We start from the raw sequence: 27,712 nt of genomic DNA on the forward strand, positions 1-27,712 counted from the left end.
GCTGTTCAGAAGAGACGGAAAGGAGGGGAGAGGTGGAGGGGTTGCCCTCTATGTCAAGAGGTGCTTTGAGTGTGAAGAGCTGCCTCTGAAGAACAGCCATGAGCAGCTTGAAAGACTGTGGGTAAAAATCAGACCCTGAGGCAACAAAAGAAACCTTGCGGCCGGGGTCTGCTACAGCTGCCTGACCAAGGGGAGCCTACTGATGAAGCCTTCTTGCCCCAGTTACAGAAGGCATCGTGCTCACAGGCTCCAGTCCTGTTGGGGGATTTCAGCCACCTTGACATCTACTGGGAAAGTACCAAGGTAAAGTGCAGGCAATGCAGGAGACTCCTGCAATGCGTGGAAGAGAGCTTCTTGAGCCAGGTAATAGTCCTACCAGAGGGAACCTGATACTGGATTTGATGATCACTAGTGTAAAGTGGGGATGTCAAGATAGGAGGCAGCCTGGGTTGGAGCGATCGTGCATTGGTGGATTTTGCAGTCCTAAGGGATATGGGTCAGGTAAGGAGTAAAGTTAAGCTCCTGAATTTCAGGAAAGCAAACTTCCAGCTCTTCAAGGAGATAGTCAATAGGGTACCCTGGAAGTCTGCCCTCAAGGACACAGGAGCAGAACTGAGCTGGCAGATTTTTACTGAAGTCTTCTATAGAGTCCAAGAGCTAGCAATTTCAAGGAGCAAGAAACTGAGCAAGGAAGGCTAGAGACTGGATGGCTGAGTAGGGAACTCCTGATCAAACCAAAGGGAAAGAAACAGACACAGGCAGTGGAAACAAGGACAGGTAACATGGGAAGAGTATAGGGATGAAGTTCAGTTGTGCAGGGATAGTTTGGGGAAGGCCAAGGCAAAGCTGGAACTGAACCTGAAAAGGAATGCAAGGAATAACAGGAAAGTCTTCTATAGGTAGGTTAACCAGAAAAGGAAGGACAAAGAAGGTGTACTCCCCACCATAAACAACGCTGGCAAACAGCTAACAATGGATGAGGAGAAGGCTGAGGTACTCAACTTTTTTGTCTCAGTCTTCAATGACCTCTCTTCACACACCTCTCTAGTGGATGGGGATTGGGATAGGAGAGCGTCCCTCACACTGTATGCAAAGATCAGGTTCACGAACACTTGAGGAACCTGAATGTACACAAGTCTATGGGATCTGAAAAGCTCTATCTCAGATTCCTGAGAAAGTTTGCTGATGTAATTCCTAAACCACGCTCCATAGTATTTGAAAAGTTGGTAGTCAGGTGAAACCCCGGGTGAGTGGAAAAAGGGAAACATTGTACACATCTGTAAAAAGGGCAGAAAGGAGGACCCTGGGAACTACCAACCTGTCAGCCTCACCTCTGTGCCTGGGAAGATCATGGAACAGATCTTCCTAGAAGCTGCGCTAAGGCACACAAGGGGACAGGGAGGTGATTCAGGTCAGCCAGCATGGCTTCACCAAAGGGCAAGTTCTGCCTGACCAACCTAGTGGCTTTCTATGATGGAGTGACTCCTGCCTCCCTGGGAAAGGGCAAGGATGTAATTTATATGTAATGCTTTTGAAATGTAAGGCTTTTGACAGTCCCACACACAACACCCTTCTTTCCAAACTGGAGAGTGATGGATTTGATGGATTAGGAATTGGTTGGACAGTTGCATCAAGAGGGTAGAGATCAACAGCTCAGAGTCCCAGTGGGCATCAGTGACCAGTGGTGTCCCTCAGGGGTCTGTAGTGGGACCAGAGTTATTTAATATCTTCATTAATGACACAGATAAGAGATCAAGTGCACCCTCAGCAAGCTTGCAGATAGCACCAAGCTGAGTGGTGCTCTTCATTCACCTGAAGGATGGGATGCCAGCCATAGGGATCTGAACAGCCTCAAAAGGGAACACATGGGAATCTCATGAGGCTTAACAAGACCCAGTGCAAGGTGCTGCACCTTGGTTGGGGCAACCCCCGGTATCAACACCAGCTGGGGGTTGAAGGGATCAAGGTCAGCCTTGCCGAGGAGGACTTGGGAGTGCAGGTGGACAAGAGGCTGGACATGACCCAGCAATGGCACTCAGCCCAGAAAGCCAATTGTATCCTGGGCTGCATCCAAAGCAGCGTGGGCAGCAGGATGAAGGAGGGGATTCTGCCCCTTTGCTCTGCTCGGGTGAGACCCCACTTGCAGTGCTGCATCCAGCTCTGGGGTCCTCTACACAAAAAAGGACAGACCTTGTTACAGCAAGTCCAGAGGAGGCCACCAAAATGATTAAAGGGACAGAGCACCTCTCCTTACAAGGAAAGGCTGAGAGAATTGGGATTGTTCAGTCTGGAAAAGGGAAGGCTTCAGGGTGACTTAATTGTGGCTTCCAATACCTGAAGGGAACATACAAGAAAGAGGCTATTTACAACATGTAGTGACAGGACAAGGGTGAATGGTTTTAAACTGAGAGTAGGTTTGTCGTAGTTTGACAAACTACAACAAGGTTTAACTTAGATATTAGGAAGAAATTCTTTACTGTGAGAGTGGTGAGGCACTGGAACAAGTTATCCAGAGCAATTGTGGATAGCCCATTCCTTGAAGTGTTTAAGGTCTGATTGGATGGGGCTCTAAGCAGCCTGGTCTAGTGGGAGGTGTCCCTACCCACAGCAGAGGTTTGATCTTTAAGATTGCTTCCAATTCAAGTCATTATATGATTCTATAACAAAACAAAATGTACACACAAGACAATGGTCCCTGACTCTGAAAGTTCAGTCTTATAAACAGATAAAAAAATTGATCTAGACAGAACAGTGGAGAGCACTGAAAGACTACATATTACTTATCATATACCAAAAGTATGCAGAATTTCTTGCAGCCTTAAATAGGAAGGATAGGGAGGAAATAATTTTAAAATTAAATGAGACTGTGAATCTGAGCAACATGAAAATCAGAATAAAATGACAGACAATGGATTAAGGATGATGTAGATTAAAAGCCATGTCTTAAAGTGAGATTTTGAAAACTCACTATGAATTCAAGAATAATTTTAAAGTTTGTGCTGGAAGAACATGAATCTGGAGAAAAAAAAGGAAGCCCTACAAGATTATGGAAGAAAGTGATTGAGTTACCAAAAAGCTACTCAAAAGCATCCTATTCCAGGATATAAAACAAAGGCACAAGCAAACTTCAGTAAGCCCCACAGAAAAAACATGAAGCGATGAAAAACAGCCTCTCAAGAATACAATGGAAAGCAAGGAGGTAATCAAAAGACACAGGCAGGAAACAAAGGTGGAACAACACTTCAAGAGCAGCACAGCTGACAGTGATAATGTAGTCAACAGAAAAATGGAAAATTAGGCACTGGATCTGAACCTTAACTGGGAAAAGATCACCGTAAACACTGATTACAATTGCAGTAGAGCACAACTGAAGCCACAGTGGAGGACAAGAGACCCAGACAATGCACTCAAAGAACTTTGAGATGAAAGAAGAAAAAGGAAATTAAGAGGTAGCTGCAAAGGCAAGAGAGGCCACAAGCATTTTGTACACTCTTTTCTAAAAATAAAAGAGAAACACTTATTTCTACTGGCACTATGAGGGAAAAGACAGAGGAGTTGAGCAACTGATTGAAAGAAAGAGGTAGAGGAAGAGAACACAAAGTTCAAGAGAGGTAAGGAGATATTTTTGCAAGGTGCCATAAAGGCAGATGAAACGGTTCAGAAGAAGAGAAAACAAAATTTTCACTTGTAAGGAGGAGATGATTGTAACAGTTGGAAGAAAGTGCTAAAGGGTAAGCCAAAGCATATTCAATCAGAAAGTCATGAAGATTCCATGTAGAGAAAGAACAAATGTCAAACAACATGCAAAAACCCACATAAAAATGTGGATAACGGGCTGCTATTATTGAACTATTTTGATTAGAGCCTCTCAACACAGCATGTTTTAGCACAGCTGGGCTTATGTCCTTTGCACAAACAGGGACACAAAAAGGATCACTGGAGGATAACTCAAGCGGTTCAAGAACTGGTAAAAAAGGCATTTGCTATTGGGAAAACCAGAATCCTAAGTGAAAGAGACACCCTACACACAGTAAAAAGGGAAAAATCAGGCCAGAAAGATACAAATTCAAAATACTGGTGAGCTACCAGACAAATGAAAGCATGGCCACATTACGAGTAGAATCCAAATGGTGGCGGAGAACCTGAAAGAAACCTTGCAATTATCAGAGATAAGAAATTGAGCAGTTGCATCAGAACAAGTACGCAGGCATGGCTCGATGAAAACCAAATTAAATTAACTGACTATGTTTAATGAGAGACTAGAAACAAGAATGCAAGCCAAATCAAGTTAGGGCAGAGAAGCATGTAATTACTGTCAAAGAACAGTTGAGTGAAAATTTAGAACAAGCCAGGAATCAAACTTGCAGATAAAAAACTCATGGGGAGGAAACAAGCATGCTGTATGTAACAATACAGAGGAAAGAAGATAAAAACTGGATCCCGACACTGTTTAGAAAAGGAAGACTCTGAAGGCAACAGGGAAAAAGTAGTTCTATGCCTCTTCCATGAGCTGACCCAGGACAGAGAGCAATACAAAAAAAGATAACCATAAGAAAAGTAATGCAGGATACTGACGATGGCAAAGCAATGCACTTAACTGTGGTTTTAAAGCATCAGCTTCTGCCTCAGGAAATCAAGAACAGTGAGTGTGTCCATCCACAATCAGGCAGTTGTGAATAAAGTTTTTCCTTTGTCCCTGCTTTAATTTTACCTATTTTTTCTCACTCATTGTATACTCACGCTCTGAAGAAAGTAAATTATCAGTGTCATTTGTAAATGCTGAACTCATCAATATTAAACCCACACATATTTCACTCAATGCTTACAGATCTTTGTGCAACTCTGCTCTATCCACCTTATTTTGTAAGAACTGAAAATTCTCCTATAGTTGTGTAATATGTTTTATAGTGTAGAGTAACTCACACTGGAAGGAGCCCCTGCTGAAAGCAGAGCCAACTTTGAAGGTAGATCCACCCTGAGATGTAAAGATGCTTAGGGTTCTGCCCAGAACCAAATTTTGCATCTCCAAAACCAGGGCATTCCACAGCTTTTCTGTCATTTCCTCTCCCTCAATCCAATGTATGATTACACTCAATGAATTGTTTTGCCAATTGAACTGGAATTTTCTTTGCTGCAATTTGTATCTGCTACCACTTGTCTTTTCACTCTATGACTCCAAGAAGAGCCCTAGCGAACACTAAGTATCTAACAGAATATAAGAAGGAAGGGCAAAGAGATCACTGTCGTCACGAGAAAGCCTTTGGACATCCAGAACTTTTACTAGGTAATAAGCACCCAGCTTTTTGATGTCCAGAAAATCTTATCCGGTCAGGTGTGGCAGAGATCTAAACGAGGCCATCAAAAGGGCATCACTAGAGATTTATTAAAGATTAAAAAGTGGCTGTTTAAGACATGAGAAAAGAACAAGGAAAAACAGTAGTCCAAATGGCATATATTTGCTAAAGAAAGACAATAATTTTGTATAGAAAGGTTAGGTACTCACCATCTCTCTCGCAATCTCCACAGCTTCCTGCAGCCCATAGAGCCTGCCACAGACCAGGTAGATCCCATTGGCCCAGAGAATACAACCCTCATGGACCCAAAATTCATTGCTGTCAAGAGGTAGTTCAGGAATTTGTAACTCCAGCTCAGTGCCACCTTCTGAAGTGGGCATAGACGGTTTTGAGTCCAAAGGAGTCTTTTCACCACCACTGCCACCATCAGCGGTTGCTTTTTTACAAGAAGCTCCCCTTGAAAGTGACCGAGAGGCTCCGCTACAGTCCTCAGAGCGGTGCCGCCTCTTAAAGCGGGGATGAGCAGCCAGGCTTCTTTGTTCCTTCTGTTGTTGCTGTTCCTCCTCCTCTTCAGTATCTGTCTTGGAACCATTAGAAGCACTTTTGTGCCGTACCTTGACCTTGCTCTGCATTTCTGTGGCCCTCTTTGGAGGTGGATTCTTGGGCAAGGTAGCTGCATAATCCTGGGGGTAGAAAGGACCAAAGAGGTCACCCATGTTACGATAGCTGGCCCATTTGCCACACAGGCAGCAAACCAGATGCCCCAAGACAGAAGACTCCGTTACTACAGGGCCTTGCAGCATGAAAGTTGAGGTGGGCAGCACTTTGCTCTCCGCGTTGCTAGGAGGGGGTGTTGAAGACCTCTGTCCTTTCCGACCCCTCACCAATTTGTTCTGCTCCTCTTCCTCCGCATTTATGATTGTGCACACAGCGCCTAATTCACACTTGTTTACCACATGAATATAAGGGAAAAAGGACTTATTCTTGGAGTCAGTTTTATCTACAGACTGGGTAGCATATTTAAGCTTGATCTCTGGTTCTTGAGGCTCCACGATTGGAGCAGCCCGTCTAGGCTTCCGCTTCCGTGGCTGAGCTGCAGGTTTTCGCCTCTCCCTCCTTTGCCTCTTGGGCTTTGGCTCACCAGCACCCACCCCTTCTGCAGGCTGTGATGGTGCTGGTGGGGGAGGCGGGGGCACAGGCAGCTGCTGCTGTTGCTGCTGCTTCTTCTGCTTGTTCACACTCCCAATTGGCCTCCCTTTTTTCTTTCCAGAGGGGAAATATCCCTTTGGAGGGAAACCATCTGGCTTGGGTGAAATGTTTGTCACATCTCCATCCTTTTCCTCAGACTTTGGATTTGGTTCAGAAATGAACACACTGGAAGGGGAAATTGTTTTTGAATCGGAAAAGGTCAGAGTTCCAGCTCCACTTACAGATCCATCAGACCTTCCCTGACCACTTGACTTCTGAGAAGGGGGTGGTGCTGCACTGGATCCTGCTCCCTCTTTGCCAATACTGGTGGTTTCAGGGACCTCTTTTTTGGTTTTGTCATCCTCGCTGCTTTGCCACTCTTCTGAAGATCTTGGAACAGTTTTTTCACCAGTTGTATCCTGGCTTGCTGGCCCCACTTGATCTGATATCTCTCCTTTTCTCTTCTCAGCCTCTGGTCCATGTCCAGACACATTTCCTCCTTCAGGCCCACTCTTGAGGGACAGGATGTCATCAAGAGTGACTGTATCTGGACCAGTTTCAGCACTGTTGGTAGAAACACTTCTCCTGATATTGGGAGATGTAATTTTTTGAACAATAGCTTCCAGTTTTAATCCTCGCCCCTTTCTTGGGGGCAATATTTTGGTCTTCGCTGGGCTTGTGAGGGAAACAGCAGGACAATTCCTATTATCAGGACTTGGCAGGTCCTTGAAGGAATCTCCCTTTGCAATTGACTTGCCAGCATCTTGGCTTTGAGATGAATGGGCATAGGAGTTGTATGTTTTATCGGCTCCTTCTTTTGCTGAAGTCATCAGTCGCCCTTTATCTTCACTGCCACTGTTCTTCATATCATGTGGCTGTCTTTTGGTAGGGATAGGAGAGATGAAAGAACGGACCCTCCTCCTCATAATTAACGGGTTTTGCGGAGACTGGTCCTCCTGGCCAGGGAGCCTAAGCATAGCATTACTAGGCTTGGGCAAATCTGTGGATTCCTCTCGTCGATGCCCATCGCTGTCTTGAGGGCAAAATCTTTTTTGGTTGGCTGCTCCAAGAGGGCCGCTGCTTTTGGCAGGAGAAGTTTGCCGAGAGAGGTCCCAACCAGATTCATGATGCTGCAACTTCTGGCTGCCATGTTTCAGTTCGGTGCATTTGCTCTGAGTACTGTCACTCCCCATGACACAGCGCCCAGCTTCCTGGCTTCCAGTATCATGGTAAGAGCTACCTTGAATGTACATCATTCCATCCTTGTCATTTTTTAAGGGACTCCTTACTCTTTCCAGAAACTGCTGTTGTCTTGGGCTCTTCCTTGCTCCTTCCTGCCTGTGCTGAGCTGCAGCAATCACACCCTGAGCAGCGCTGCTTGCCCAATCTTTGTATTCTTCTTGCTGTTGCTGGTATATCTGTCTCTTGTAATGATACTGGGAATTCAGACTCTGGTTGGGGTCACCAAAAGCATGAGGCCTAGCATTCGCGTGATATGCTGAAGCTAGAGATGGGCCTTCCGAATTCTGAGGGTAGACAGAATGCAAGGAACCCCTGCTAACTCTTTCAGATAGTGCCATGTGTGGGTTCATGTGATGCAGATCTGCCCCTGGGCCTCTGCTTCTGCCTGGTGACATTTTCAGCTTATCAGCAAGATCCTGATATTGAGAGGGTGATTTACCCCTTCCAGTTCTGCCAGGTCCTCTTCTCATCTGTGTCGATCTGTTGTCCTGCTGGGGCATGTAGTCTGGAGCAGCATCAGAGACTGCAGCTCCAGGGCTGGCATTGCCTCGGAAAGATTCATGCTTGATGCCAGCAGGATGACAATGGTCTCCTGTTTTTTTATTGTTGAGACTAGCTGAGCTCTTTGACTGTTCAAAATCTTCTTCCTTTATTTGCCCACTGTGAGCTTTCATCTTTGTTTCCATGGATACTAAACCACCAGGGAGTATTACTGACTGGCTCAAGCCAGGGGCAAGACGTTCACTCCTTCCGCTTCTGGCCTCAGGACCCATGTGCCCTATGGGGTGAGGGCCAGGATCTCTTACAAGTTGCCTTAATGGAGATATGTCACAGATCACTGATCTCCTCTCTGAGAGCGCTCCTGCCTCATGGGCAGCAGACTGAGACTCCACATCGAACTTTCTAGCAATAGGGTAATCAGCTAAATTTATCTGCTTCATGTCTGGAGCTGCACTGCTAGACTTCCTATCCCAGGGACCCCAGTGAGGGCCTTCCAGGAGGGACCCCATGCTTTTGTTCAAGAGGCCTCTATTGGTCAATTCATTGGTTTGACTAATTAAAACATTGGGTCTCATGGCTCCCTCCAAACTCCCGGCCATCCCAGAATGCTCCTGCGCGTTCCTAGAATACCTTCTGTCTGGATGATGGTGGTACCCCTGTAAAACCTCTTGTAGGAGGCTAGGAAACTTCTCATTACGGCCTTTGCGCTCACTATGCCCTGGAAAATCCCCTTTTTCTTGACCAGATGGATACTGTGGAAAGCCACCAATACTTCTCTGTATACCAGGTGCTATATTATCCTTGTAGCTGTATCTTAAACTGCCAGGAGACTTGGAAGATTCTGTTCTTGCAGGAAAATTTGGCCCAACAACTGCATGACCAGGCTGGTTGTTCCCCTCCCCATTATGGTTAGTGTTATCGCCACTTTTGCTCCCTTTACCTCCTCCTTGAGTTTCTTGCTGAGTCCCTGCATGCCCAGCTTCTTTTGCTCCACTAGTGCTAGCTGGTGCCTGAGGGGCTGTGGAAGCATCATCTTGTGCAGGTTTATCTTGTCCACCTGACTTTTCTACTCTTCCTGTCATGGCTTCCCGGGAGACAATCACCCCAACTGCCTTTTCATTCACTTTAGGGGCATTTTCCACAGCCACCACAGCTTCCTTCCCATCAGGGGAGGCCACATCTTCCCTAGCTGCAGGACTGCTGCTGAGTTTTGATGGCTCATTCTGAGAGCCTTGTGCTGGTGAGGAGTTGGGTCTCTCTAAATTACCCCCTTTGTAAGTGGTGTCTGAGCTGGTGCTCTGGCCACTCAGCTGTCTCACCCTTTCCCCATGATCCTCTGAACTACTGGAACAGCCACCATCCAGAGACTCTGCCATGGGAGACTTGAGTTGCTCCTCTGCCTGGGAGGAGCCTTCTGAGTTGGTGCAGCTGTCAGCCTTCTTGGAAGAGGATGATCTTTTGGAACTTTTTTTCTGAGGTGCCAAGGCATCCGAGAGCAACATGTGCTGGACTGTGTTGGGCAGATTGGCAACTTGAGAACTTAGAGCACTCAGGCTGCTCAGTCCTGGATCTGTGAGCCTTTTTTCCTGCAGTCCTTCCAGTCCAAACCCCTTGAATCCACCCGCATGAGCATTGGGGCTTGGCATCATAGATGGCGTAGGACTAAGTTGAGGCATCATCTGCAGGATTCGGTTTCGAGAACCCATGGACATGTTGCCTTGCCCACACTGGAGATTTTCTCCACCTGGCATGAGTGGAGAAGGGGTAGAGCTGCAGCTTGGAGATTGAACCACAGATGCAGCAGGCGATGGATTAGAGATTGGACTGAAGTTTTGGTGGAACTGCATCGGTGACCTTACAGGAACTTCAGTCTGGCTATACTGTCCCACTTGACTTTGAAGAGAGAGTTTGGTGGCAGCATTTGAATACTGCATTACGTGCTGAGGTGGGTGCTGTTGCTGCTGCCCCTGCTGCCCACTTTGGGGCAGCTTAGATTGCTCAAAGCTTTTCATCGGTTGAGTTTGAAAGCTGTAGTTTGACTGGGTCCCATAGGTCTGTGCATTAGAACCCACAGCATGGCCTTCGTACTGCGACCCAGAATTCACATTGTAGCTTCCGTCATAATTCTGTCCTGACTGGCCAAAACGCTGTGGGGAAGGGAAAGAGGAGGAGGAGGATGACGAAGGTGGCTGATAGTGTTGGCTGAACTGACCCACTCGTAACTGGTAGCCTGAAGCAGAGGAAGGCAGGGTGGATGGACGCTGCATTGGCTGCAAGTGTGAGGTGCTAGAAGCAGACTGGCTGGAAGCCTGGGGTAAAGGCTGGTGAGATTGATAGATCTGCTGTCTCAGCTGCTGCACCTGCTGCTGCTGGCTAGAAGCCTGCTGCTGATACTGGGCACTCCCCGGAGAAAAAGGACCAGTATAATCCTGTTGATAGTGGGATACACCCCCAAGGGTCGAGTGTTGTGTTTGGAACTGGCCCACATGTCCCTCACTCCCATACTGACTCCCAAAGCTACTCCCTTGAGGGGGCCCATAGCTCTGTACTGGTCCAGAAGGCCTGCGCTGAGGTGGCTGCTGCCCTCCTGACACCACTGGATCTTTGTTGGCAGCCATATAGTAAAACTCTCCTGCTTCTTTTCTGAAACCTTGGTAGCTCTGATGGCCAGAGCTCTCACCAGGCATTGCTGTAGAGGCTCCTGTTGCTCCACGACGTCCACTACCAGCACCTCCTCCAAAGCTCTGGAACATCTGGGCCTGCTGGCGGGGGCTGAACTCTTCCAGTCGGGATGAAGTATGCACTTCCTGCGGGTAGCTCTGCTGGTTTCCGTGATAACTACTTTGCTCCCGAAAGGACTGCATGCTGTTCAGCAGCAGTGCAGTAGCTCGAAAGCCCTCCTAAATATGGAGAAAAAGAGAGGGGAAAAAAAAGGTATAATATGTTTCCCAGTCACACCAGTACCCCACTCAATTTCCCTGCTTCAACAGCAATTAAAATTTAGTATTTCTCTTCTACTTCCTGGTACATCAATGTTTAACCCCTTGTCTTGCAACCTGCCAATCTTCCAGGTAATGCAGGCCAGTAGCCTACTACCACTTGGAGTGCATTTCCAGCATTAATATTTCCCATCATCATTTACTAATATGTTTTTGTGCCCCTAAGGAGAGAAACTTCCAACAATATTTGCAAAGCAAAGGAGAGTAATCCTCACAGTCCAGCTACTCCCTATGGCTAACACTGGGAGTAATCCAAGTATTTTGCTACCATGCTTAAAGATGCGACAAGAACCCTGCAATGCTTTCAAACCACCCTTGGATTTACCACAGGAATGACAGCCAAGGTCCATGTTTCACACTGGGAAGATCTCTATAAGCAAACACTCAAGATACAATTGACCAAAGCTCAAACCAAGATAACCCAGCGAAAGGATCTATGTGAGCGTGTGAAAGAACTGGCACCAGAATCCTCAGTGCTCAGATCCTGAGTAATTCCAGTGACACTCCTAGGTGAAAACCAACACAAGACAACACGTCGCATTTTCTCCCCCAGCCATCTGCTTTGCTTTACAGGATGGAAAGTTGAAACAAGTTCACTCTATTTGAACAAAAGAGTCTACAACTGCATTCCTCAGGACTTTTATATTACCTTAAATGAAACAAAACTGATAACATTTGCCAGTCAGAATATGTATTTTGGAATACCGTGTATGATCATCTACACGTACATAAGCAACTCATAAGTAAACAAACTCCAGGAAGGCTCTCCTCTGTATTGCAACATATTATTCAGCATGTGGAATTATGACTCAGCCTCAAGGACTGGACCACAACTGCTGAATTGTTTGGGGACCCTGACTAGTCCCTCTATAAAAGCCTGTCACATTACTAGATGAACTAAGAAAAGTACAGAAATGAACAAGTATGTGCATGTACAGTGCCTTTAAACACCAAAACCAAACAAACAAAGAAAAAAAACAAAAGCAACCAAACAAAACAAAACTCCCAAACTAACAGATGACATAAGCATTTCATGTCTGAAACACCTTGTGGTTTTCTCTTCCTGAAAAAAAATATGGATAAAGCCACCTGGAGAGACTCCTTCCTTTAAAAGAACGTTAAGACAATGCTCACACTTTTCCAGGAAAAAGAACCCCAACTGCTCAGATTGGAGACTTCCTGGAAAACTTGCCTGCATTATGTTTTCATATTTAGTCATGCTTTGTGTTTGCCACATTCAGCTGAACTCCTTTAGAATTAATTTCTAGCTTTGCACTTAAGTTTTGTTCAAGCAGATCACCAAACTCACAAAAAAATCCAGGCACACAAATGAGATGCAGGCAAGATTTGGCATCCAGTTCTTTTCCCATCTGCCTACCAAGGTTATTTTTTTTACTAACATGTATGTTATCAACAGAAGACTCTATCACTGGAGTCTTTCATCTTCTACTATCTGTGTGTGTAAGCTACAGAACACACAGGCACAAAACCACCCCACAGCACTGCATGTCTCTGCAGCCCCTTTCCTCTAACTCAAAGGCCTCTTTGTGTTGCAGCCTTGGTTCATGCAGATTGATGCACATAATAATATTACTTGAATCAAAAGGGAACTGTCAAATTGTTAATACCTCAAATTCTGTCTCTCTTCTTCTAGGAAGTCAACTTTACTGCTGTTTTAATCTTATATTTTAAGTGTCATAAGAGAGATCTGCTGTTCTGCTGAACTTCCACTTTTTTAGCATTTTAAAGACTGCATATATCACATGAATAACACTTCTGTGAATGCCACACTGTGCCAATCTGTCCAGTTCAGGCTTATTATGGATAAACTCCTCCTTTTTTCTGAATCATTGCTTTTGATGTTTCATTAGTTTGAAGCTCCAGCCCTATTGGGGTAGGACTAAAATTGGGATACCTAAGGCAAGCTTCTTTCTTTTTTTGTGTGACTTGCTATTAAGGCAAAAAAAATGATGAGGGGGGAAAAGGGAAAAAAACATAGAAGAAAGTTATCAAGCTAAAGGTAAAAGAACATCTACTGCAACTGGCAGATGTTAAAAGCAGCTTCTCTAGATAAGCAGTGTGGGGCTCATTGCAATTGGCAATGGTCACGTGCCATGGAGACTGCGTGCAAGCCCTGGCTACCGCGTGCTTGGCATCCACCCTCTTTTCATGAAAGCAACATTTCCATCCTCTCACTGGCTCAGTCTCCCACAGAATCTCAGACTCAGTTTTTAAACATGACTTTACCAAAGCTTACTTTGCATAGTCTAGACAAGATCTCAGGAAGCCTCTTTGGCATTACATCATACAAAAACTTTCATCTCTGAATGATATTCATTCTCTGTAATTCTACCAACAGGCTTGAAAACTGCTATGTTTTCAAGCTAATGTATGTTAACAATGCTGGCAAACATTCTTAAGACTTGTTCGCTACTAAAAAAGAGTAATTTTAATTATATAATGAATAGAAACAGCACAAGATGTTGTAAAATGCCATTAAGAACAGAGATACAGTAAAGGTCAACCAAGGCACAAATTCTTATCCTCCATAATCTCATGCAATCATGTAACATTTATTTAGTCCAGAAGTTATATATGCTAACTCAAAACAGGAAGAACATATTTTTCTACTTCAATTTATTATATTTTTTCAATCTTGGAATTTACCCTGACAAACAAGAAGTTTTCATCAGGACAATACTTGCTTTGAGTATCTCACAAGGAGCCTAACTTGAGTAACATATCCAGTAGAATAGTTCCCTAAAAGAAAAAAGGCATTTCATTAATAACAGGAGTAAAAAAAGATAGGATGTGCTCCGACCCATTACATCATTGATATTTTAAGACATATAGCACATTTCCTGTCATTAATGTGCTAAAAATACAGAACTATTACAATTACTGCTGCAATAGCCTTTCTTAATAGTACCAACCCTGTAAAGTGCTTATATCTAAGTGCTACACCCTGAGCAAAACCACTGAGAATAATCCCCTGGACAAGTCTTGTTAATAAAATACATTCAGATAGATAAGGCCTTCAAAGTCTACCCCCATCCACATGTAAAAAAAGGATCTATTTTATTATTTTTTTACTAGAAGCCTTTAAAGAAAACATTTTCAGCTGGTATTTACTCCCCCTCATGCATGATCTCAAGAGGACAAAGCAGCACCTGCCAACTACAGACTACAACACAATCATATAAAACTCCGTAATGCTGGTGGTACACACCAATAATGCCATCCCCAGCAGAAGGGACAAAGTCCTGCCTCCAAACAAGTGTTTTGTTAACAGCCACAAAATACACACATTTACAGTACTTTCCAACACACACAATATGCAATGTCTTCGTTTATTCAAAGGGAAGGTAAGAGTCTGGCACAGCTTTCACTACTCCAGTGTCACACCTACACTCTTGCTACACGTGCATGCAGCTCCCTCAGTAAAGCTGCATGACTTTAAAGTATTTATAGCCTATAGCTGTAGAGCCATCTAAGCACATCCATCTAGACACTGCAGACTACGCTCACTAGGCTAAGCAGTTTCACTTTGCTCCAACACATTCATTTCTCCCCCAACAGCCCAGTAATCAAAATTTGCCTTCAACCTGGCAGGAACCAAGGAAACATATTACAAGCTTGTGTGGCTGATAAAAAAAACAGCCTCACTTACAGAATCACTGCACAGAAGTCTTGACTAGAAAGAAGCAATAAGTCCTCTTACCCAAATCTCAGATTTATTTGTGAAATATGTGAAGTTATTTCAAGCACTGTATCAATTTATCTTCTTCATGTGAACTTATTTTTAAGCGTAATGCAGATTTTCTATCCCGCTCAATCACGTGAAACAGCCTCACAGAACTTTGTTAACATAGGGGTTTCTCAAAATATGAAGATACTGCATTGTGACCTCGCTGTGTGCAAGATTATCCAATGCTAGTCAACAGCATGTAAGTATCTTTCAATGCTTCCTGCATGTGTATCAGAGTGCCCCTGACCAGTGCTGATTAACAGAACTCATCAGTACTCCCACATCAAGATTACTCTGTGAGATGATCTTCTGCAATATACCCTGCTAGGCTTTCTTTCACAGCCACACAAATCTTTACAACTCTTTTTGTCCCCATTACCAAAGACTGGACAAATAACAGGACAGCTGCCCAGATCTCCCCACGTAACACTGATGCCAACATAGTAATGCATCACTACAGACAGCTCATAACAAGTGAACTAAAAACCACAATACTGTGCGGACACACCTAATTCTTGACTATAAGCCTATAAAGGAGCAAATGAAACCACCATCAGCTCATTCAGTAGGACATAAGTGAGGTCTTTCCGCTTTGTTAAATTTTCTTTAGATTTGGGTTGACTACCGTGATCCATCTGTGCAGAGATGTCTCAGGCAGCAGTCAAATGCAATGTATCTTTAGTGCTCTGTCAAAAGCCTCTCACTTCCTAGCATGCTTATCAGGAAAGAAAAAGCAGTTTCAGGCATGCAATGAACAGTAAGACCATATTTTCCATAGGCCAAAATGTACACAAAGAAGTTGGGAAGGGTTATAGAGTGTCCACGGTTCTGATTAAAATAGACTCACTTGCTAAATGCTGTGCAAGTGACAGATATGTACGTAAGTTTGCAGCCACTTCTTGCCACAACTCATACAAAATGCAAAAATCACTATTTTTGTCCTTCCTCATTCTATCTTCTTAAACTAGCAGAGAACACACATAGCCAAAACAATCTCAAAAGCCAGAACCTGAGTATGAGCAATTCAGGAGTATATTTTGTAAGAAATAATGCACATGCTCCAAATTCAGCCAGAAATAGAGGAAAAAAGGATTTCCATGTACTGAGTACCATTTCTATTGTCAAGACCAAGTTGCTAACCCTCATTTCTGCAGGTACAGAGCTATTACTTGCACACCTGATCAATGGCTGGGCATAGACAGACCTTGGTTCAGTTTTGGAGGAACACTGCTGCTTTTAAGGAAAGGCAAATCAGTCACCTATGCTACAAAATGATGAATTTAAAGATCAAACTTAAGACTACATTTAACAAAGTAACAGATATAACTTATTTCTTCTACATTTGATGCCTTTTTAAAAGGAGAATAATTAAGACTAGTTTTCAACATTAGGGGTGCTATAGAAGTAAACGAAGACAGTCAGCCCTTCAAAAAGTCACCAGTTTGTCCATGCAGTAACATTCACTGCTCACTTCTTTCAGAAAGTCATGTTTCTAATATTATTCACCACCACACTTCTAAAGAAAACTACAGTCAGATCTGGCTCTCACCAAGCCATCACGATATATTCTGTCGAACAAACCTTACTACACCACTCAAACCTGAAACAGGATACAGTTAATTACCACGGAGAGCACCAGACCCTATGGAAGCAGCTAAACTGAAGTATCTTGTAAAGTAGACCAAAATGAAATTAAACCCAGAATAGTGCATTAATGGAAACCGAATTTTATGATTCTAAAAAAATCACAGCACGTCTTAGAAACCGTATGTAGTGGTTTCACATGCTTAAGTACCTATTAATAATACGTATTAGCAACATGTCTTGCAAATCAGTGGTAATACTGGTCTTGACAAAAAAAAAAAAAAAAAAAACAACAAGCCACTACACCAAAACTTAATTTTGTCCTTCCTAGTGAAAACTTTTATCAAAAAAAATTCCTCAAATGAACTACAGCTTGGCCAAGTGTGCTGTAACTAGCTTCCATCATCTCAAAGACACACTATGCCTTCTTTACCAAAATGTCTGTACAGCTTTTCAGAATGTCAGTATGTATGAGCTGAAATCCAAACAATTAAGGAAATGGTTCTCACAGAATGGGTGAGGAACAGATGAGCGCGGCAGAAGGAGCACAGTGAGCTTTGTCAGTTGAGAGAGGGGAATGCTCTGGAGATTATTGTGCTAGATAAAATCTACATTCACATCTTTTTCATATATTTCCTTAAGTGACCACAGAAAAAGCCCAACCACAGTAAGCCTGAGTCAGTGTACCTTCCTGTCTCACAGGGGAGATGTAAGCAGACATATTCAGAGCATTCAACTGCTATAATAAAAGGCATCATGTAAACAAACGACAACAAAAAATAATCAAATTTTGCATGTGGCTATTACTTGGCTGATGCTTTCTTCCCTCACATCCAAAATATTTTTGTAAAAAACCATTTGTATAACACCAAATCAGAAATACACAGACTTTTTTGCATCTGCAAGTTTTCCTTACTCACTAAGTGAAAAAACTAAAATGCCATCTCCAGTTTAGCTTTGCACTTTTAGTGTACTGTTAAATACATATTCCTAAACATGAAGAAATAAGAAATTTGACAAGAACAACTTCTGTTGTAAGCCAGTATTTAAGTTGCAGTACTATGAAAATATGTATTTCTAGAAATATAACAAATAATCAAAGTTCAGCAGAATTCTGGCTGATGGTATGTATCTGATTTTATTATTATGCCATTGGTTCTCAGTCTCAATCAACAGCACAGATGCACTTAAATAGCTTTCAAAATTCTACCAACCTCTTGTTGAAAGCTATCCATCCAAATTTTTAACAGACACTGCTATTTTAGTAAGAATCTTTGCAAATCAGTCAGATTCCATTTTATGTCAAAGACTAAAACAACAATTTTGGACCCACATATAGGGTCAGTCTTCTCTAGCCCAGTTGAAGAGGTCCAGCTTTCTCTATGGTGTTAACACAGCCATTCACAAGCAAGTCAGATCAGGGAACTGATACGGTCAAGAAAATTCTTTGAGGGAGAAAAGCCATTTCTGACCTGACAGATCCATTCACTGTATCATTACACAAACATCTGTACCAGCAAAACAGACACAGCAGGAACTGTTTTAAGTGGCGTGGCTACTGAAGGGCACTTGAAATCAGGAGCTCATATTTAAAAGGCTCTTGGTCTTTACACAGTAGTTGAACTACCCTTCCTAACACCAAAATAAAAATAATACTGAACCCTCAGCTCTTTATTTTTTTTTCCTCTAAGCTGCAGATCAGCCGATTGCACATCCTAATCCATCTCACTGGTCCTCCGAAAATTTTGGCAATTCATCACTTCATTACATACCTCTTATTGCAAATTGACCTGTGTCCATACCCCCTATGTCTTCAAGCAGTCAAACATGATATCTGCTCTGGCAGTACAGCAAATCTGAACATCCACTTCAAGAACCACTTCTGATCTGCTCCTCCTCAGACATGCAAGACAGGAAACTCAGCAGAGGCATCACATCTCTCACTAAACCTTCACCTTTCAGTTACAAAACAATGAAAAAGAGATGTCAATTATTAATTGCAAGAGGAAAACAGTAAAGTGCAAGCAGTGTTGTCAGGTTCTATCTGCCCAAGCTCCCAAATTTCTGAGCAGAAATTTATCCAGTATCTAAAACACTCAGAAATACACAGTGGAGGAAATAAAAGCCCACCATCCTAACACATTATTTTAAATTAACTTCTATCATTTTTCATACTAAGCTGTAGCCCCAGCCTTGATGACAAGTTGCTAAGATGAGTACTTGTGAGGGTCATATTAAATAGTACCTCTAATATGTCTGTCCTTTCTATTCAACATAGTCTGTACAATTAAATCTTTTTCTTCTTTTTTTACAACGTCTGGTGCAGTGAGCCTATAACTAACACTCCTGGGAACTCCTCAAGGCAAATGAAGCAAATTGACATAAAATCAGTATCAGTTATGTGCAAGTATTATTACAATAGAGGCTATGCACTGTACACATGAATTATATCCATTGATTAGGGTAAAACCATTGTTGAAGATAATACCACCTATTTACATTACAAGCAGTAACGTTAAAATCAGGTAGAAATAGAACCTTGATCCATCTAAACTAACAAATGAAAGAATTAATGTTCAATTGCAGAAAAGTTGTACTCAAATTTACACCTTCCAATCATCTTATTGATAGTTTTTGTTCCTTTAAGGTAATAAAAAAAAAAAATTAGCTTTAACACTTTCAATTTTCACTAGCCAAGGTTATCATTCTTCCTATTAATTCAGCACTGTATAGCCCTAAATCAATGCAGATTTAAGAGGAATTTGAGTGTGGAAGGTCTGCAAATACTACTGCTATGGCACACTTTAAAAGAAAATACAGTCAAAGCCATGTCAAGTTTACTGATTAAAAAAAATGGAGAGAAACCTTATTTTTCCCAAACATAAGAACTGTTTGAACTTGTCTCAAAAAAAAAAAAAAATATCAAAGCATTTGTAAGATTTTCACACTAGAAGAACGAGAACTTTTTCTCGGCCTAACATTTCTCCTTGTCTCCTACAACCTATGTCCTCTAAATCCTTAGCTCATTTCTCCATACTTTAGATTCCACAGCATCTGCCTCATGTTGAAGCCACAAACTGAAGCAGACACATTCTTATAGTAAGCTTTGTCTTCTGAGACTAACAGGGAGTGACTAAGACTACAGCCACACTTATTTGGAGACAGGAGAAACAGTTCAGATTAATACAAAATAACTTTATACATTTAAATAATTCAACAAAGAGGCTACTTCAGAGGTAGGACTATTTTAAGGAGGACTTCCCCCTTCCTATCTACCCATCCCCACCCCTGCAGGCTTTTTTTGAAATTTTCAGATTGGACCAGTTTCTTGAACCACCTCATTATGCACCCCCACTGTAGCTCCACTGGCATAACCAAGAGACAGATGAGAAGAGAGAGAGAAGGCAGCACAAAGCAATGTTGGAGCAAACAGCTCAGAACTCACTCCTGAGGTTTATACTTAGCCTTGGCCTAAAGCACTTAAATTGGTTCGCTCTCACCAGCTCCTCCACTGAGTCAAAACCTTTCAGAAGCAGTCTTTCTATGTCAACTTTACGCATAAAAAAGTGATTAAACTCTTAACACACCTCAGTTAGAAGTCTGAAAAATCTAGGTTTTAAACTCAAGACACTGTAACCAACAAACCGCACACTTCTAAGTTTTGTTGCCACAGCCAAAGGCAGGGAATGTCAACAGCAGTCAGACCACACCACAGGTACAAAATTAATGAGCATAAGCAGTTCAGAGAAATTAACAACCTACAATTAGAGATCTTCTCACAACCGGGTTTTAAAGCCTTCTCCTTCCCCAGAGGATTTCTGTATCACCACAGTGATAGTGTCAGGAGTGTTTGAAGCTGGAAAGCCGACAGACAAAGCTTCCACTGCATGTATTCCATGTCATATCCTAGAGGATATACTCTTAAGGAAGTCAGCAGTTGAAAGGAGAGAGGAGGGATGAATCCAAAACCAGAGTAGAAAAAAAGCCTCTGTAAATACTGATTAGTGGAGGATAACAAAGATACTGCACTCAGAGCATACTTTTTGGAAATGCTAGAGTTAACATTTGAAAGTAAGAGGGAGTTTAGATGGTTCACTACTCTCAGAATCAGTCCCATCATTCTCTTTAACTTAAGTTCTCACATTCCTGCAGTCATTCATGTACACCAGGGAGGAGAGAAAAAACAAAACCAGAAGACTCCATTGTTTCTGTCTCCACCTATCTCCTGTCACGAGGAGGCTAAATAAAGAGGTACAATTAACATAAAACATACACGATGGATAACCTATAACCATTTCACAATGCTAATGTAGTCCTAGCGCTCTAGGACAGGAAAAGAAGGACTAGATCGCTTTTCACCCCTGCTCTAAAACTTCCCAACTTTCTATGAAAAAAATGAAGTTTGCTACCTTGTTTCAGCTAGAAAGATGGCAACTAAATGACTTTCACCTTGAGAATTGTTCCTGATTTAATTCTTCAAGTCCTGTTAACCAACTGACCAAAAGGACCTTACTCCTTAGCTTAATCCAGAAAGGCAACACACACATAGAGCCAAAATTCCATGAGTAAACACAGACCAACAAAGTCTTTATAAACATTGCAGTTCTGTGGATAAGTAAAGAAGTTTATTTCCTAAATCCTCCTCCTCCCTTCCACTTTCAGGAACTCCCTAATGCTGTTTCTCATTGAGCTAAGAGATAGGCTTTTGCTGGTGAGTTTGACCCAGGTTTAAGGAAGTTTTCTTTTTCACCAGCTTTAACAGGATTTTGACTATGCTGCAGAGTATACATATAATTAACCTCTTCTCCTCTCCTTGCTATTTTCAGCAGCTCTATTATATATACACTCTCCTTTGGTTTTCCATAAATTCTACATTTCAAACATAAAACAAGCTGTATTCATGCAAGGCAAAAAGACAAGGAAACAACAAAATGAACATGTGACAAGTCAAATTTCTATATCCTAACTGCAGGATACTACCATCATTGAAATAAAAATGTACTCAACCAAGCAATTTGCAAGCAAGAACACAGTTTTGTCTCTGATAACCAGAATATGAGAGATACCTAATATAGAAAAGGTGAAAGACACCAAATGTAGAAAAGTACACACAGCAAAAGGAAAAAAGGCCACAATGCAAGAATCCCTTCTCTCCAAATTAAATATGCTATTAGTTGAAGTCAGAACTGTAAAGGTGCAGAATACCACACTGCAATGGACCCCCAACTCATCACCAAAAACCAGTGCCCTACCATAGCTGCTAAACAAACAATTCTGCAGCAGAGTTCTCTTTATGCACTCTCAGAGTAACATGGGATGAGATGTTTTTCATTAAAATGCAGTGATTTAGATGGAAGGGAGATAAGAACAGCACAGTTCAGTTTTCTCATGCAAAATAAAAAGTGTCACTTTGGAGCAATTCTCAGTTATGTTCCTGCTACTTCCACTCTCCAACGCTACAGAAAAGAATCTGCCACTCACTCAGCAATGCCCTGCAATACAAAGACAATCTGCTACCTCCTTCTGTAACAATTTTGCCCAACTCATTTAATTTACTGCCATCTACGTATCTATTATTATGGTACTTATCAAGACCTAGCTAAAAGACCAATTTTATGTAGCAATACACACAAGGTATGGTCAGGATCAAGAATATCAGAAAATATGATATACACATTTCATGCTAAAATGCTGGAGAAGGGAGATAAGAAAAACCTCCCCCATCTCCACATATGAAGTGAAAAAGAGAAAACTTATAGTGGGCAAACCAACTTACACAACATGACAGAACACTGTTGAATTCATTCTTTTTCCCCTGAATGCAAGATGAGAAACAAAAAGGGAAAGACACACTTTATAGTATCATGGAATCTGCTGGCTTGTAAAAGACCTTTATGATTATCAAATACAACGCCTCTTATAGAACTGACAAAGCCACTACAAAACCATGTCCTTAACCCCCACATCTACACATCTTTTTAAATACCTCCAGGGATGGTGACTCCACCACTTTGCTGGAGAACCTGTTCAAATGTTTGACTTCTTCAGATAAAATCTATTTCTTAATATTGAATCTAAACCTCCCCTGGCACAACTTGAGGCCTTCTCTTCCTGTCCTATTGCTTGTTACTTGGGAGAAGAGACTGAACTATACCTGGCTACAGCCTCCTTTCAGGTAGTGTAGAGAGTGATAAGGTCTTCCCTGAGTCTCCTTTTCTCCAGGTTAAACAATCCCAGCTTCCTCAGCTGCTCCTCCTAAGATTTGTGCTCCAGACCCTTCACCAGTTCCATCGCCTTTCTCTGGATGCGCTGCAGTGCCTCACCGTCCTTCTTGTAGTGAGGGGCTCAAAGCAGGACACAGGATTCAAGGTGCCTCACAAGTGTACAGGGGCTGGCCACACTGTATCTGATAGAAGCCATATTGCCACTGGCCTTTTTGGCCACCTGGGCACACACACTGGCTCGTGCTCAACTGCTGTCAATCCACTGGGCCGCTTTCCAGCCACTCCACCTCTAGTCTGCAGCACTGCATGGTGCTGTTGCAACTCAAGTGCAGGACCTGGCACTTGGCCTTGTTGAACCTCATACCACTGGCCTTGGTCCACCAACCCAGTCTGACCAGATCCCTCTGCAGAGCTTTCCTGTGCTCCACCTGATCAACACTCCTGCACAGCTTGGTGTCATCTGCAGACTGCCTCAGGGTGCACTCAATGCCCTCACCCAGATCATCAGTAAAGACATTAAACAGGATTGTCTCCAGCACAGAGCCCTGGGGAACACAACTCATGACCGGCTGCCAGCTGGATACAACATTCCTCACCACTCTGAGACTGGCCATTCAACCAGTTTTCACCCAGCAAACAGGGCACCCCTGCAGCCCAGGAGCAGACAGTTTGTCCAGAAGAATGCCAGGGAAACACTATGAAAAGCTTCACTAAGGTCCTGCTAGGCAACATCCACAGCCTTTCCTTCATTCATTAAACAGGTTACCTTGTTGCAGAAGGGGATCAGGTTGGTCAAGTAGGACTTGACTTTCCTAAACACATGCTCACTAGACCTGGTTGAACCATATGTGCCATATGGTGGCACTTAAGGTCTGTTTCATGACATTCCTTGGCACAGAGGTCAGGCTGACAGACCTGTAGACCCCTAGATCTTCCTTCCAGTCCTTACTGTAGACGGCCACCAGGTTTGCCAACTTCTAATCATCTGAGACCTCCCCAGGTAGCTGGGACTGCTGATGGAAAGCAGCTCAGGGAACACTTCTGCCAAGTCCATCAGTACCCGTAAGTGGTGCAGCAGGGTCACTGACCATTTTACCTTGGATTATAGGAGCTTCTTTCTTCTCCTCATCATTGTCTTACAGCTCTGGGGACTGGATGGCCAGGGAACAACTGGTCTTATTATTACATACTGAGGTAAAAAAAGCACCTCAGTCATTTCCCCATTCTTTGTCACTTTGTTTCCCCGTACATCCAATAAAGGACTCTCTTTGGCCCTCCTTCTGTTGCTAGTGTATGTTATAGAAACATTTTTATTGTCTTTCATGGTAGCAGACAGACTATGTTCTAGTTAGGTTTTGGACTTCCAATTTTCTTTCTGTGTAAGCTCACAACATCCTTGTACTCATCCCGAGTTTAATGCCCCTTGGTTCAAAGGTTGCCTCTTTTTTAATTTCCCAAAGTTCCAGCCAAAGCTCTCTGTTCAGACAGACCAGTCTTCCCTGCCGGCTTATCTTTCAGCACATGGTGACAGCCTGCTCCTGCACTTGTAAGATTTCCTTCTTGAAGAAGTCCAATCTTCCTCTGCCCTTCAGGAATGCCTTCCAAGGGGCTCTGTCAACTAGGCTCCTGAACAGGCCAGACTACCTGCTGTCCGGAAGTCCAACATGGAAGTTCTGCTGACTCTCCTCCTTACTTCCCCAAGAACTGAAAACTATCCTTGCATGATCACTCTGCCCAGGATGTTCTCTGACCATCACATCACCCAACAGTCCTTCTCTGTTCACAAACCACAGGTCCAGCAGGTGCCTTCCCTAGTTTTCCACCTCATCATTTGTGTCAGGGGACACACTCTCCAGGAACCTCCCAGACTGTTTCTGCCCTGATGTTTTGTATTTCCAGCAGAAAACATAATGCTAATCACATAGCATTCCCTACATTTATCATATAACCATTTATGTTAATTTTTTTAAAAATCACATATAGCATTTCCACTATTCCAGAACTCACAGAAAACTGTTAAACAAATCAAATCCCAGGGAAATTTAAGTGTATCCAGTCATATGACCAAAGGTAACAGCAAACTGCAGATATCTAATTGAAGGCTGATTAACAACATTTCATTATGGTGTACAAAGGTTTATGCTTATTCTGGCAAGCATGACGGCACGTATTTTTCTTTCAGCTATTAAGTTTTAGGTATATTTTTCCCAGTCATTAGTGATGCTGTACATGGACACAAGCCATTCAGTCAGCTCAGCTAATACCAAGTCTTTAGATCAGTTAAAAGCCATTAAAAAGACACTTTGCAGCATCTAATTTTACAAGGAAAGTGATATGAACAATACATCCAATAAACTGTACTAAAGCTTCCAGCACAGCAGCTCCCTATACAATTTCCAGCTAAGTACTGAGCTCTTATCAGAGCTCATCAGAGGGTTCTGTTTAGGATTTGCAATTTACTAGCAATTAGATGACTGAGTTCATACTAGTAAAATACTACAAAATAAGTCATCATATTCCAGCACAGAATATGCAATGAATTCCATACAGTTATTGGTATGAATGCAGGCATGCTGTGTGCTTGTAATGAAGAGGTAGGGGGAAAGAAAATAATTTCCCTAGCTTTTTTCTATTTGTTGCATCACAATTCAGGTGAGAAATAACAGCCTTCCCAAACAGAGAACAGGTCAAATCTCAAGGGATTCAAGCCAGGGCTCCCCGACAAAGAACCTGGTAACACTTTTTCCCCTCTTCCAATATCACCACAGGTTACAAAGACTGTGCTAAAAGAGAAATACAAAAAGCACTGGAAAAAACACAAGCTTATTCACTGTCACCAGGCTGAGCTGACAAGAGGATGCTTGCACTTTTGGCTACCACTGCTTAGCTCCATTCTTGAGGAATCACTGGTAAGAGGCAAGAAGAAACAGGAGTCTTACTGCAAGATCACTGCTCTGTTGTAACCAAAACTGGAGGTTTGACTGCTTGTGCTGTTGTTCGTGAAGGCAGCAAGAAGTTCAAGAGTTGGTAAAATGCAATTATACTTTTTTTTTGTCTTAAAAGGCAAACAGGCAGCAAAGCACAGAACATCCAGAGCAGATCTTATCCTCCAACAGAACCAAACAGAATCCACTGCTGACTACATGTCAGTCTTGATTTTTGAGTCTTTGGGTCTTGCTTTTTATTATTGTCCTTTCCTGTTCTTAAAATGAAAGGAAACTCATGTACATGCATAATAAAGAACGTCACATGCTTTGCCAAGTGACTCCAAACAAATCAATATGTATCTTAGTGGTAAGCACCAGTGGAAAGGCTCAGCTGAAGCAATCAAGGAGTGGTGCAGCCAGACACCAGTGTGATACAGATGCACCAGTAGCGCTGTATATGGCTGAAGACATCTTCATTTTTCCCAGCTCAGTCAAGACTCAAGTCTAGTCAAGAACCATCAGGAATGGGACCCGGGCAATAAGAACAGCTGAACCACTTGGGTTTTTTCCTTTTAATAAGTAAGAAAGGTTTGATAGGAAGAGAATTGTACATCAGGATCCCACTACAGGAATAGGCTCTCCTGTGTGATTTTAGGGAAGTATACACCTCGGCTTACACTATGTTTGTGTCCTGTTTCAGTAACACCAAATGCTTTTCTACAATAAAGAAAATTCTACATAGTATATCAACACTATGAGAAGTGGGTTTAAACACTTAAGACTGCCTTTTTTTCTGATTTTAGAAGTCCAAAAGCTAAACCAGAAACTAAAATGTTATTTTGAAAGAGATTTCACCAAAAGCAGTCAATAAAAAACATCTTTTGCTATCAAACTGCAGTTTTAATTTCTTGAATGGTCAGAGTTGGTTGGTCTCAGTCCAGTCTCCACCAACAAATCAGTTAGTTGGCTCTTCAGAAACTGCCATCCACAATCTTCCCCATTTCAGAGGCCAACCATGGGATTAAGTAACACAAATTCTCACACAGCCAGTTAAGGTACACTATGAAGTCTGAGAAGCCAGCACTGCCAAAAGTGTTACTAAATCTTTGTAACTTATAAGAATTCAGGTTCCCAAAGCATGAGTGTAATACCTTTTCATAAATATAAAACATAACTGAGCAAGGTATGCAAAAATAAACACATGCTTTAATTAAAAAGCTATCCCACTCAAATGAAGATCTAGCATGCCCTGTGTCAAAAGGCAAGATATGCATAAGTCAGCTATAAACTCTTAAATATCCTTATCTCAAATTATAGAGAAGCCAAGGAAGCAGAATGAAATTATTCAAGTTTATTACATATGCCCTCACTCCAGCAGCATGCCAAGCTGGTAGAATAGCAACAGGACACGCGCACTGCAACTCTTACGAAGGGACCCCTCCAAGAGCAGCACTATTGCCATTTCACTGTGCCCAATGGGTGGGTGAGTTAAAGAGGGACAAAAAGGGTGTGCAATTATTTTCTTTTTAACATTGTCCTAAGAGCCCAGAAAGGTTGTCTTTGCACACATTTCCACAACAGGAAGTGGGAGAGGGGAAAAAAAACTCAAAAATCCTACACATTTCACTCTTTGCCCTACAAACTTTATACATGTATCGATCATAGACAGAACCATTAAGAATGTTTTCACTTACACTCTGAGTACCTTTTAAAATGTAGCGAGCAGGTTAGTAACAGCCTGTTTCTTCAGCTGAAGATTAAGGAAGCTTCTGACAATAAAAAGAGGTCTCCTTTACAACTAATACACAAATAAGTTTTCTTTCATTTAAATAACCTTCACTTCTTATTTATGCATTATACAAACAGATTTACTCCTTTAATAAAAATTCACTTCAGGCTATTTTTATGTAGCATTACTAATAAGGAAAAGAAATGACAACAAAACCAAAATTCCTGATCTCCTATCAAAATCACGAATGATGAAGCTGCCCCTACTTTGATGAAG

The 27,712-nt window shown here is 42.4% G+C and overlaps 1 protein-coding gene across 8 annotated transcripts in view; it reads right to left on the bottom strand.

The window, feature by feature from the left end:
- TCF20 (transcription factor 20) overlaps positions 1 to 27,712 on the bottom strand; it is a 130,129-nt gene that overhangs the window by 35,798 nt on the left and 66,619 nt on the right. For 7 of the 8 annotated variants that reach the window (XM_068191440.1, XM_068191436.1, XM_068191437.1 and 4 more), the window contains one exon: positions 5,504 to 11,125. In XM_068191440.1, coding sequence (XP_068047541.1) covers positions 5,504 to 11,089 — 5,586 coding nt within the window. In that variant the 5' untranslated portion in view covers positions 11,090 to 11,125. Of the gene's footprint in view, positions 1 to 5,503; positions 11,126 to 27,712 lie in introns of those variants that run through there. The other variant, XM_068191438.1, reaches the window with a different exon arrangement.

Source organism: Anomalospiza imberbis, chromosome 5 (genome assembly GCF_031753505.1).
Source record: "Anomalospiza imberbis isolate Cuckoo-Finch-1a 21T00152 chromosome 5, ASM3175350v1, whole genome shotgun sequence".
In the NCBI taxonomy this organism is placed as follows: domain Eukaryota; kingdom Metazoa; phylum Chordata; class Aves; order Passeriformes; family Viduidae; genus Anomalospiza; species Anomalospiza imberbis.